The sequence below is a fragment of the Dendropsophus ebraccatus genome, chromosome 7, assembly GCF_027789765.1.
Source record: "Dendropsophus ebraccatus isolate aDenEbr1 chromosome 7, aDenEbr1.pat, whole genome shotgun sequence".
In the NCBI taxonomy this organism is placed as follows: Eukaryota; Metazoa; Chordata; class Amphibia; order Anura; family Hylidae; genus Dendropsophus; species Dendropsophus ebraccatus.
The window spans coordinates 125,214,563-125,228,151 of NC_091460.1; the positions used below are offsets into that span (position 1 = coordinate 125,214,563).

General features: G+C 37.8%; 1 protein-coding gene across 2 annotated transcripts in view; it reads right to left on the reverse strand.

Annotated features, from left to right (window-relative positions):
- Positions 1-450: 450 nt before the first annotated feature.
- Positions 451-13,589, reverse strand: part of PPP3CA (protein phosphatase 3 catalytic subunit alpha) — a 181,848-nt gene continuing 168,709 nt past the window's right edge. Inside the window, exons 12-13 of one of the 2 annotated variants that reach the window (XM_069978377.1) lie at positions 13,069-13,166; positions 451-2,394 (exon numbers count right to left, since the gene is read on the reverse strand). In XM_069978377.1, the coding sequence (XP_069834478.1) occupies positions 2,198-2,394; positions 13,069-13,166 (295 nt within the window). In that variant the 3' untranslated portion in view covers positions 451-2,197. Of the gene's footprint in view, positions 2,395-5,162; positions 5,617-13,068; positions 13,167-13,589 lie in introns of those variants that run through there. The other variant, XM_069978378.1, reaches the window with a different exon arrangement.

Here is a 13,589-nt window from a genome sequence, read left to right on the forward strand (position 1 = left end):
AGGAAAAACATTGTTTTTTTGTGTGTTTAATGTTTGACCAAAGACTTCCATGTAACATCCTGCTGCAGTATTTTAAGGGAAACAAGAAACTACTATGCATGAAACCACCCTAAGGCTATGTTCCCAAAACCAGGAGTGGATTGAAAACACAGATAGGCTATGTTCCCACACTGTTGAAATTTAGTGGATGGCCGTCATTTAGTGGCAAATAACGGTCATTATTCGTTATTAAATGGCAGCCATCCACTCAATTTCAACAGTGTGGGAACATAGCCTTTCTGGTTTTTTTCAATCCACTCCTGGTTTTGGTTGCAAAGTACTGACCAAAAATACTTTGCGGGAACAAAGCTCAATGGGGCAACTGAAAATGTGTTTCCTTAACTAGACAACCCTTTGTAACTTAACATAAAGTATGATTTATAAGAAAATGACCAGGAAACAACCAAGTACTTAAGTTCATGCACATTTTATTGAGTAGTAATATAAAATGCTTTTTTTTTTTTGTCATTGTTACACGTGCATGCTTCGATTGCCAACATTTCAGAAGTCAAATTACAAAGGCAAGGCTTTAGGCTGTAGTGAATTACTTGGGCACTTAAACAATTGTTAGAAAATATCAATGGACTTATTTTATCCAATTTAATTTTTTTTAGGTTCCCTTAAGAGTCAGTAATAACCCGTAACTCATATTACAAAGGGGGAATAAGTGAAAAGAATTACACATTTGTGGCACATGACAAAACGTAACAGAATGACCAAACTATTATGACACTAACAGTTATCATGCACTTAGAGTTCCACATGTAACCACAAACTTATTTTTAAATTTCACAAGTTTTGCTAAACATGCTAACCATATATATGTGTGCACTGACAAGCGTATGTTAGAAAACATTAAGAATATTCTTCTCTCCTCTTAAGATTTTTTCAAAGCTTTTTCTTTTTTGTTTGATTACAAAATTTCAAAGGCATTAAGCGTTTTAAGAGAATATAAAGTATGCCAGTATACATACATTTCCAGTATAAGTCCAACCACTAAGCGCATTACAGTCCCATACAGGCCTATACAGCCATTTTGTCTTAAAAAACATGCATAGGCGGATTTTTACAGAATATAGATGCTTTTCACTGCACTTAATATGGTGTCTTGTTCACTATACTTAAAAATGCACCACTCATAAATATTAAAATTCAGCAAGCCACAACCAATACTTTATTTACCAAAAAACCTTAGATAGAACAGCAAAAAATAGAATGGATATCATTATTCCAGTTTTGCTTTTTAAAAGGAAAAAAAAAAAGAAAAGAAAAAATAATAATAATAAAAAAAAACTAAGAAAAAAAAAAAAAAAAAAAAAAAAAAAAGATATTCACTGCCAAATAAGTAAGCTATGTGTTCTATAGTAAGAAGGGCATTCAAGCACAAGAATGTAACCTGAGGTAAGCATAATCTGTACAAAATTAAACTTTCCTTTTTTGGCATCTTTTACAGTTTTCAACATTCTTACATTTTTTTTTTTTAATTTTTAATTTATTTATTTTTTAATTTTTTTTTTTCCATTTGTCCTCCATTGCCTCGGCAATGGACCAAAGTCTGTGTCCCAGCACTGGTGGTATTAAGACTACTCATATATAAATGGTGTGAGAAACCCACTGGTGGAGGTGCTTGTAACTGATTGAACAGAGATCGAAAGGAGGCACCTCCCACAGAAAGCTGAAGGGAGAAGAGAGCCAATCTGACGAGAGTAACAAAACATTATCAATAAATAGTCCTTATTCTTGTTTGCACTTTATGTTAAAAATGTAATGTCTAGTTGTAGTTTAGAGTTGCAAATGTAAACATACAATATAGTTAGTAAGAAATTAGACAAATATGTACTGTATGTTCAGTGACTAAAAGAAGGCCTTTCTGTAATATAACTACAGGTTCCCAATACTATTGGAAAATATGTTCTATATAGGTAAGCAATATTTGTGTGTATGTTTTCTACAAGCATTTATAGGCATATCCAGATGAGGCTCGAGCCTCCACTAAAATAGATCTCTCTCTTAAGATGACACTGTAAACTGAACTCAATACTAACCCCCAACAGTAAGTAGCATTTACCCAAATCAAGATCACCCATCTGCAGATGAGCGGCAATCCCATCATGCTGTGCAGCTACAAAAAAAAAATATATTAACAGACAGGAAGTGGTCACTGGATATTGCTGCTGTTACTGCCATTGCTGTCAGTGCCATTGGTCTCTGAAGAAATAGCCTTGTTGATAGAGTTAAGATTGGCATCTGAAGGCATAGCGTCTCGACGAGGTGGCATCCTTTCGTTGATGCGGTCCAAGCCTTTGGCTTCCTCGAAGCTAGTGATCTTATGTTGTGGCGAGAATCCTTTGATTGCTGGATAGAAAAAATGTGAAAAACAAAAAAACAAAACAAATGGAACATTAGTAGAAAAATCAACCTTTTCTAGAAAATGAAGTCTACTAAACTTGGTGATATGGAGGAGTGGGAGAAAGAAAAAACTTGGATTGAGAACTAAAACAAACAGAACACCACTTAAACAAAATAAGATGGAATATTGTACTATCCAGTTGAGTTCAACTCAGAAATTTTTCACCTCATGCAATTTGGAATATACTTTATTTGGTGAATCAAAGTTAAAGAAGTAAAAAAAAAGAATAATTTTAGCCAACAAATTTTTTAAAAAAAACTTTTTGATAAAGAAGTTGCCTGCATAACTATAGATTTTATCTGTTGCATACAGGTGGAATTATATTAAAACCTAATTTTTTTTTTTTTTAAGCAAAACAGCTTAAAACAATTAAAAAAAAGGGGGCATGACATGGAAAACAATTCTGGTAACTTTCTGGATAATACAATTGTGTAAAAACTAAAAAGTCCAAATCTATAAAAGAAATGGAAGTATAAGCACAATAAAGTTGTGGTGGAGCTGAAATAGATCTAAAAAGAAACAAAGTGAGTTAATAATTTTAACAAGCCACGGACTGTTATATACTGGCAAATAGTTCTCAATATCAATCTACATTGCCAACTTCAAGAACCAGTAACATGAGAGCTGGAAACATTCTAAGAGGTTCTGAGCGGAGGAGACAAAAACACACAAAATGACTAACGCCATCAATCAAATCTGAAGATGATACCAAAGGTAAAAAGAGGGAATTCGGAACATTCACCATGGAACAAATGGCAGTATAGTAAAGGAGGCTATATTGGCACTATGAAAGCTATTAAATAGCTCTATCTTTTTATTACACACTCTAACTAAAAAGATATCCTTTACTAAAGTATACAATTGTATTACATTTTTAATATATTAAGATTATGGTTCTGTAGAATTAAAAAATAAAATCCGCAAATTATCTCTTCGACTTAATTTTTATTTGTATAAAGACTATATCTACAGTAATATATGTATGCCTTATGAGCCAACGTTCCTCAGTCTTGCTACCTATGTGTTTAAGAAAAATAAATTCAACTTTTAGTGATGACTTTCCAAAATTTTCTTTCATACGTAGTCAGACTGAATAACATTAAGCAAGACTTAGCTATGACAATTACAGATTACTATTTGAGATGAACTCCCGTGGACAAGTCTCCAAATAATCTATGGCTAGCTTGAAAAAATAAAACCACAATAAACAAAAAAAATTCAAAAGAATAAAGAAAATGGATGAATGACCCCATTTGTTTTATACATCTCATGTTAATGTGAAAGGACACATTATTAGATTGGGTTAAAAAGCTTGGAAGGCAAAGAATGGAGGAAAAGCAAAGGCCATATCAAAGCTTCTTAGACTACTTCTCACGTTCTATACACGTAAAGCAAATGAAGACCAACATAGGTTTAGTCAATGTTTAACGTCAAGTATTAAATTTGTTGCAGGAAATTAAGACGTAAGATTTTAGGTTTAAATTTCTGAAACATTTAGAATCAGAACATTGCAGTTGGTCATGCATTTGAAAATCCCAAGTGCGGGATTTCAGAGAGAAGTATAACGGGCTTTGTGAAATTATACATTTATAAGAGCGGAAGCCTCACTGGCCAACAATGTGCTCTGCTAGGTTTGCCGACTAAACACAGGGACCAATTGACTACACGGCGGTAATGTACACACAATGGAACATGTCTACTATGAAATAAAATTTTCTTATTTCTACTCTATTAATTTTATGCATACACTCCCAATAGTTTAATGATCGAGTCTTAATATAAGCTACTTTAATGTTAATACAGTGAAAATACTATGTCTCATCTTAGTTCGCAATCAGCTCTATACAACACATTACGCATGCAAACATGTTAAAAAAAAAATTGTTGGATTTTCCATTATATTAAATTTATTTGTTAAAGCTGCAAAAATCGGCATCAGTTTATTAAAGTTGATCAATATTGGGTTTTACATTCTCAAATAATACATATATTATACAAAAGACATAATAAGTGCAAGGGCTGTGTATATTACGACTTTAAAATGTGCGGAATATTTGTTACTTATTGAAAGAGTTGTGAAAAAACAAAGAATTCCATGGGAAAATTTTGACAGGCTAGAGTTTCCTCCCCCTATAACACTGCCTTACTGCCGTTTAGTAAATGAGGCCCAGTAAGTGTAAGCAATTTGCACCAATATTATACTACACACACAACACAGAATCACATAAAAACACACAAAAAACAGCCAAACTGGGCAACACAATGCACACTGCAAATTAGATTTTGCTGGTAGGAATAGACAATTCCGACATAAATAACAGCTCACGTTGCTGCTATTTAGAAACCAGTTGTATTTTCTCTTGCTAGTTTGTTTCAGAAATCGGAGTTACCGTATTGACGATCTTATTCCTGGATGGAAACAATTGAAGGTCGTCCAATTTGGAAAGATGGAGAAGTGAAACGTGTGCTCAAGATAAAAATACAACTGAAGATATTGTTTTAAAGGGGAACAGTTGTGGCAAAGAAAACTTGTGGCAAAGAAGAGTTTCTACAGAAGTTTTTTTTTTCTAAAAAGAACTTTTTGGTTCAATTTATCACAAAATTTAACAAAATAATAAAAGGAAAAAAAAATAGATTTTTTTTTTTTTTTTTTTTAAATGGCTTTAATCCTGTGGCCTACTGAAAGCACACAGGAAATTGGTGTGAAAATGTAATGTGCTTACATATAAATCCAAGCTACAATTTGACTAATAGCTGGATTCTGGTGCGTACAGAAAAGGGGATTATCTGCACATTGGGTAAAGTGAACATACTGTACTGTTTTATAGACTTGATAGTCACTTTACAGATAGTCCAATTCCATCGGGTTTGTTAGGTCGGTGAATTTTAACACCTGCTCCACGTTCTATTGCCTTGATCATATATACCAGTTTATATGAACCATGATATTTGATAGACTAATGGCAATAGCAACGTGTAGCTTAACCTTCCCCTTTAAAGCAAGCACATTTGGTTAATACTTAGCCACAATCGTTAGCCCAACACCCACACACTTTATACAAGCTACAGCAAAATGAATACACCCAGCAGGTCCCTTATCTGCCGCAAACGCAACAGAAAGGGGGCTTGCCAATTACCTTCATCGGCCTCTATAGCCTCAATAGTAGCTAAAGAGAAGAAAGGGTAGCAAAATGGATGAGAAAAATGAGCAGAGCATTTGAACTCTTTTACGAATAAGTCAGTGAGCAGCAAAGGAGCAGGTGAACTATGTTACGGTAAGTGCTAGACTCGGTTTGCACAGAACACGACATAGATGCTACACAGAAAATAGGCTGAGCTTGGCATTTGTTTTATTATTTTGCAGCTTTTCCCACTTGGTAACTGTTAGATGTATAAAAACAAGATACCCGAGCTCATAAAAACAGGTTTTTAAATTTAGTTATTGTTTTTTTTTTTGTATATTTAGCAGAGATAAAACACCTACAAGACATATGAAGAGAAAAATCCTTCTTATTGACACTCCCGGGCAATGGCAATGTCCAACTCCACCATTGTTCATAAAAGGAAAACTAAAGAAATCACCATACCTGTATCGCCTACCAAGGAAATATTTTTTATAAGGAAAAAAACATTGAGAAGTAGCGTTTTATAGGTCAATACAAACCATGACTAATGCAGTCCATGAAATCTTGGAAACAAATATCAGCAACATAGATTTAGTAGAAGAAGGTAACAATTCATATTGGTGTGTAATGGAACACTAATCCCAGCAATTTAGAAGAACAAACTACATAAAGATATATTTACTATCTGTCCCAAGAGATCAGCCATGTCCACCCTCAACCTCTATCCTAACAACCATCTGTGCCTGGACCACAATACAATGCTCCGATTATAATAGGTGACAACTGTTTGGCCCCCACCTTCTTATTTAAGGGGAACTTGTAATCACTTTCATGCTGCCTGAACCACAAATCATTGAGATGGTCTGTGGTACTTTCTGCCTGCCTTGCTGGCCTTGACTGAAGGTCTCTCCCTAAACCTTAACACTGAGAGCTCTATCAAAGCTGGTGAGGCTAGGATATACTGCCCCCAATAACCTGAGGTCTGGGCAGCATGAAAGTGATGACGGGTTTCCCTTTAAGCATTACTCTTCAGTTGGTTACTGGCAGAAAAACATGAAAAAATGAGCAGGAAATAACTCTGTGTTAGGGAATGTGCACACTACGAAATCCTGATGGCCGTGCCCATCTCTGCTGGTCCCAAAGGCTTCATTCTATGGTTTGCCAGATTCTGCCGTCAGCTCGAAGAATGAACCTGCTCATTCTTCGGAGCGGACAGTGGAATCTGGCAAACCATAGAATTAAGCCTATAGGACCAGCGGAGATGCGTGCGGCTGCTAACGGGGGCGAACTGCGGAATATGTGGTGGGTGATCCGCCGGGATTCCATAGTGTGGACATACCCTTAGGGAATGTGCACACTACGGAATCCTGGCGGATCGCCCCCGAAGCGGATTCCACAGCTCGCCCCCGAGGGCATCTCCATCTGTGCCACAGACTCCATTCTATGGTTAGGCAGATTCGGGCCAGGATTCCGTAGTGTGCACATACCTTAATCCACAGGATTTTCAGTATGTTCCTGAAATAATCAGACAAACCATGGGAGCAAGTTTATTTCCTGTTATCTTTTATTATTTGTTTTTAGGTTTAGTGTTTTTTTAAGGGCCAAAATTTGCTCAGTTCTACCATCTCTTATCCCTGGGTGCTAAGGCCTGTGCAGTTTACCAGGATTCTCAGAAACTGGACATGGCAATACACAGGGGAGTTACCTAAATTGCCTAATTCCTTTCCTGTCCTGAAAAATAATGGTTCTCTGGAGTCGATAAACATACAAAAATGGTTAATCAAAAATAAACTTAAAAATGGTCAAACACATTGTTCCTTTTTGTCAGTTCTCCAGGCTATAGGAGATGTACAGTACAGCAGCGGTACAGGTTCAAGATCCTGCATAATCTCCTGTGGGAATTAAAGGAAAGGACTTGCACCAGGGGTCATAGGAAAGATTAAAGCGACTCTGTACCCACAATCTGTCCCCCCCCCAACCACTTGTACCTTCAGATAGCTGCTTTTAATCCAAGATCTGTCCTGTGGTCAGTTCGGCAGGGGATGCAGTTATTGTCATAAAAACAACTTCTAATCCTGCAGCGCTGTGTCTAACGGCCGGGGCTTACATTTGTATATGCATTAGGCTGGCACCACCTCTCTGTCCTTCCTCCCCACCCTCCTCATCATTAGAAATGATCCAGGAACATTTACTGCTGTTTGAGCTTTGCACAGGTGTCTTAACGATACAGCCCATGTTCATTATACACACAGGTGGGGAATAGGAAGCAATCTGCCTGGAGCATTCCTAATGATAAGGAGGGTGGGGAGGAAGGCCAGAGAGGATGTGCCAGCCTAATGCATATACAAATGTAAGCCCCGGCCGTTAGGCACAGCGCTGCAGGATTAAAAGCTGTTTTTATGACAATAACTGCATCCTCTGCCGAACGGACCCCAGGACAGATCTTGGATTAAAAGCAGCTATCTGAAGGCACAAGTGGTTTTTTTTTGGGGGGGGGGGGAGGTCAGATTGTGGGTACAGAGTCACTTTAAATACTATAATAAAATACTGCGTTTAAAAAGAAAAAATGTTAATTCTACTCATTACCATCATGTCACCTTATATTCTGCATACCATCCATACTACCATCCTTAAGTAAATCTCCAGTGTCCTGGACTAGACGATTCCTGAATTCCACATATACTGTAGAGTGATCTTTTCTTTGTTACCCATATACTTACCTAGTGAGCCACTCTCTGTGGCTCACTATGGCTCTACTTGAAAATCCACTGCAAGAATGTAGAGCTATAGGGAATGACACTACAGAGTATCGCCGCGTAAGTCGCAGCATGAAACCAGCTACGATACTGTATGTATGAAGGCATCCTAAAGTGATTGTATACGAGGGACAATAAGCTGCTAATTCAATTTGTGGGAAAAAAACAAGTACAACTATCCACCCTTCATAGTTTTATGGAGACCCCCTATTTGAAGATCATATACATGCATATATACTTGAAATCTAGACAGAATTAAGAAAAAATATATATAAATATATTTATATGGTCGTTCACAGCACTCTAAGTAGCAACTTAGATGGTCAGGCAGCAATCGTTCATAGCAAAATATATATATATATATATATATATATATATTTATTTTTATTTTTATTTTTTTTTTTGCTATGAACAACCAGTGCATTAGAAACAACTGCTGCTTGACCATCTAAGTTGCTACTTAGAGTGCTGTTACCTAGTACTAACCAGTATAGCTATGTCATTTCCGTGATCTGGGATACCCAGTTACTTACATGTTGTTTGGACAGGATTCAAATAAATATAATTTTTATTTTTTTTTGTGCATAGAACAAAACCAATTCTGTACCTTACATGGTACATTTTCATCTATTGGCATAACCATAAAGTCCTAAACAAAGCAACAGGCAACTTATGTTTTTACATACCATATACACATACACCATATTACTGTACAAGTGGCTCAATGGAGAAGGCCACATTAATGTTATAATAGGGATCACAGATTAAAGAAAATGGGTGCTCGATTTCAGGTAATCTAAGTGACTCTCCACCTAAATGTATTTGTATTATAACATGATTAAAGGGGTTATCCAGTGCTACAAAAACATGGCTACTTTTCCCCCTCTCTTGTTTCCAGGTCAGGTGTGGTTTGCAATTAAGCTCCATTTATTTCAATGGAACTGAGTTTGAAACCCCACCCAATCTGGAGACAAGAGAGGGGGAAAAGTGGACATGTTTTTGTAGTGCTGGATAACCCCTTTAATACTATGGTCTCAGAGAGATCAGGCTATGCATATGAGGCCTAGCAACTATTATTTTTTTGTAACAGTGTAGTAGGCTCTCAAGAAATGGGTGAAATAATATTATAAATGTAGCTGTAATGATTTCAACAAATATTTAATACTGCAATTCATAAACGGCAATAATCTAGAAGCATAGAAAAATAAAAATACAATGAAATAAAGATACACGTATATATCTGATAAAACGTCCACATGGACAATAAAAATATCCAATAAATGGTGGAAATGTATATATATAAATATACTAAAAAGAGAGCCAAGTGGTGAGCACCGCGCCGGGCCCAGCGCGGTCACCCCACTTTAATAATGGCAGTCCCGAGTCACGGTTTTTAACCTAGGCTCGTATTGTTGTTGAGCCGGTGTACTTGTACTTTAGATAAATAATACTCCTTTTAGAATGAGATCATGCAAGGCAGAATTAAAAGACAAGTAAATGGTGGTGGAATATCCACCTCTCACCCTGCTGGTGATATCATCTGCAGTCAAATGCGGTATTGTGATGGTAATCCGTGAACCAGTCTCTGCAGTCAGCTTGGGAGCCGTGTGATCGTGGTCTAGTGCAACTATGCGTTGACTTGAGTTGTTTGTGGCGTCCGCGTGGATGGAAGCGCGCGCTCCTTCCGGCTGATGTTGTGTAGGGTGCCAGGAAAATGTGGCTCCGGTTCGGGATCTGCGTTTGTAAACTTAGGTATAGTTTCTAGAAGGCTCTGTTATCCTGAATTCCCAGGACGCGTTTCAGGAGATCTACTCGCTCCTTTCCTCAGCAAAAGGCCTTTTGCTGAGGAAAGGAGCGAGTAGATCTCCTGAAACGCGTCCTGGGAATTCAGGATAACAGAGCCTTCTAGAAACTATACCTAAGTTTACAAACGCAGATCCCGAACCGGAGCCACATTTTCCTGGCACCCTACACAACATCAGCCGGAAGGAGCGCGCGCTTCCATCCACGCGGACGCCACAAACAACTCAAGTCAACGCATAGTTGCACTAGACCACGATCACACGGCTCCCAAGCTGACTGCAGAGACTGGTTCACGGATTACCATCACAATACCGCATTTGACTGCAGATGATATCACCAGCAGGGTGAGAGGTGGATATTCCACCACCATTTACTTGTCTTTTAATTCTGCCTTGCATGATCTCATTCTAAAAGGAGTATTATTTATCTAAAGTACAAGTACACCGGCTCAACAACAATACGAGCCTAGGTTAAAAACCGTGACTCGGGACTGCCATTATTAAAGTGGGGTGACCGCGCTGGGCCCGGCGCGGTGCTCACCACTTGGCTCTCTTTTTAGTATATTTATATATATACATTTCCACCATTTATTGGATATTTTTATTGTCCATGTGGACGTTTTATCAGATATATACGTGTATCTTTATTTCATTGTATTTTTATTTTTCTATGCTTCTAGATTATTGCCGTTTATGAATTGCAGTATTAAATATTTGTTGAAATCATTACAGCTACATTTATAATATTATTTCACCCATTTCTTGAGAGCCTACTACACTGTTACATATTTGATTTCTATTTTTATCCCGTTAGCGCCGGGACAGTAGTGCACTCGATAAGGGTGGTTTCCATTTCTATGGAACAGGTGTAGCAGACCTCCTTCTTTTTCTTTGATCCATATTATTTTTTTGTATAAACCATGTGGCAGGCAAGTATTTTACACAGATCTTCTTCTTCTTCTTCAAGTACATAAGATGTTTGAATGAGTGCTATAAAATAACCATAAAAATGCCATATAATAACCAGCCGGAGTTTGAGACTAAGGATGTAGCAAAGGTTTACGCAGTATGGATGTCCTTGTGAACTCTAAACACCTAAACAGGTATTTTATGTAAAGCAGGTCCGTTTCTGTTGCTTGTGGAACATGTATCAGGTGCAATTCACATTCCTAACGGCTGACACTGTTAATTAGGTGTTGGGACAAGAAGACACATGGTACCTATGATATATCTGTCTGTGCCTCCAGAAAGTGCAAAATGCTTTTATTTTCTGCTGCAAATTGTTAAAGAGGTTTTCCAGGATCCTAAACTGCTGTGGGCTGCAATGCCTCCTCACTCCCCCTCCCATCCCTGTCCCAACTTAACTGAAGTCCCAGGCAGGGAGAGGAGGGGGCAAGGAGGCATTTCAGTGGCTTAGGAAAGCCTCTTTGACACTTTGCACCAGGGAATTAACCTCTTAAAAGTCAAAGCCAATTTTCGTTTTTGCACTTTTGCTTTTTCCACTTTATGTTAAAAGTCCATAGCGCTTGCATTTTTTCACCTAGAGACCCACATGAGCCCTTATTTTTTGCGACACCAATTGTACTTTGCAATGACAGACTTTATTTTCCCATAAAATATGCTGCGAAACCGGAAAAAAATCATTTGCGCTGTCAAATTGAAATTCAGGGAGTTTCGTGTTTACGCCGCTCACCCTAGGGTAAAACTGACTTGTTATGCATGTTCCTCAATTCCCAGGCTTATAGCACTTTTATCCTTTGGTCTATGGGGCTGTGTGAAGTGTTATTTTTTGCGCCCTGACATGTACTTTCTATCGGTACCTTGATTGCGCATATGCGACTTTTTGATCGCTTTTTATTAAAAAAGTTTTTAAAAATTTTATTTTTTCTGGATTTGATGCAAGCAAAAATGCGCAATTTTGCACTTCGGAATTTTTTTGCGCTGACGCCGTTTGCAGTGCGAGATCAGGAATGTGATAATTTAATAGTTCGGGCGATTACGTGCGGCGATACTAAATATGTTTGTTTATCCATTTATAAAATGGCAAAAGGGGGGTGATTTGGACTTTTATTAGGGGAGGGGATTTTTTATTAATAAATTTTTTTTTTACTTTTATTTTTACATTAACTAGAAGTCCCCCTGGGGGACTTGTATATACACAGCACTGATCTCTCAGAGATCAATGCTGTGTATACACACAGCAAAGATCCATCAGATCGGTGATACATTGCACTGGCCTGCTGCAGGCCAGTGCAATGAATTGCCGAGCCGGGATCAGCGTCATTGCGACGCTGATTCCCGGCCGGCCAGAAGACCCATCCCACTAGACACCAGGGACGTGCGGCGCAGTGCCTCTAAATGCAGCTGTCAGGTTTGACAGCTGCATTTAGAGGCTTAATTAGCCGGCGCAGCAATGGGACCCGCGCCGGTTAATAGAGTACTCCCCGGCTGCAGATTACAGCCGGGAGCAGCGCCATTCAGAGCGAGGTCCCGGCGGGACCCCTCTCTGAACTCCCCCCGCGGCACCATGATGTACCAGGTACGTCATGGGACGCTAAGGGGTTAAAGCATTTCTTTATGTTAATGGAAGTACAGACAGATAGCCGTTAGGTCAACATGGTACCTTTCATGTATCTAACAGTATCAACAGTTTGGAACGTGAAACAGAACTGACAGATTCACTTTCAGGTAAGGTGTTCATGCTTGTTCTAACTTTAAAAAAAAAAAAAAAAAAAACAATAACAGACACACGGTTCAGAGATATTATTAACTAGAATTTTAATGTTCCCAATATTGCTAATTGATAGATTTAAGGTGTTCTAGGCCAAATACTTGCTGGGTTCCTACAAATATACTAAGAATATTTATTATTTTAGGAAAGAAAAAAATAATTTGAGAGATGTCCTTCATCAGGGCACAAATTAAAATTTTCTTACCGCTTTGGAGTGATGGTTTGCCCCCAGAAAGAACTCCGCTAGGCAGCATTCCAGTGGGTGTCAGTCCTTTCAAAGTCAGCACACTTTCACTCTCTTCTCTGTTAAAGGGGAAAAAATATATAAAATACATTTGATTTGGCTATGACCTAATATGTGAACAATCTGCAAGAAACAACTAACAGTAAAAGAACAGATTCTATAGAATATTTAGGAACCACACATCATATGTTAGGTACAGGCTTATCACTTTATTAATCCCGAGAAACCTTAACAATAACAGAATTACATGTGGTGTGGGAATTTTTCGAGTGATTGGTTCCCTTTTGGTATCTTGCATTGCTAGTGCTTTTATTACAACTATTCCCAAAAAAGGTAGATGTAAAAAAATTTAAAGTGTCCCTGTTGTTATAACTTTCAAAATCTAAATCAGCAGTAGAGGTGATATAAAGCAAGTTTCCAATGTACATTCATTATTATTTTTTTTTTAGTTATTATGGAGAACACTGCACTTCCTGTTTTCT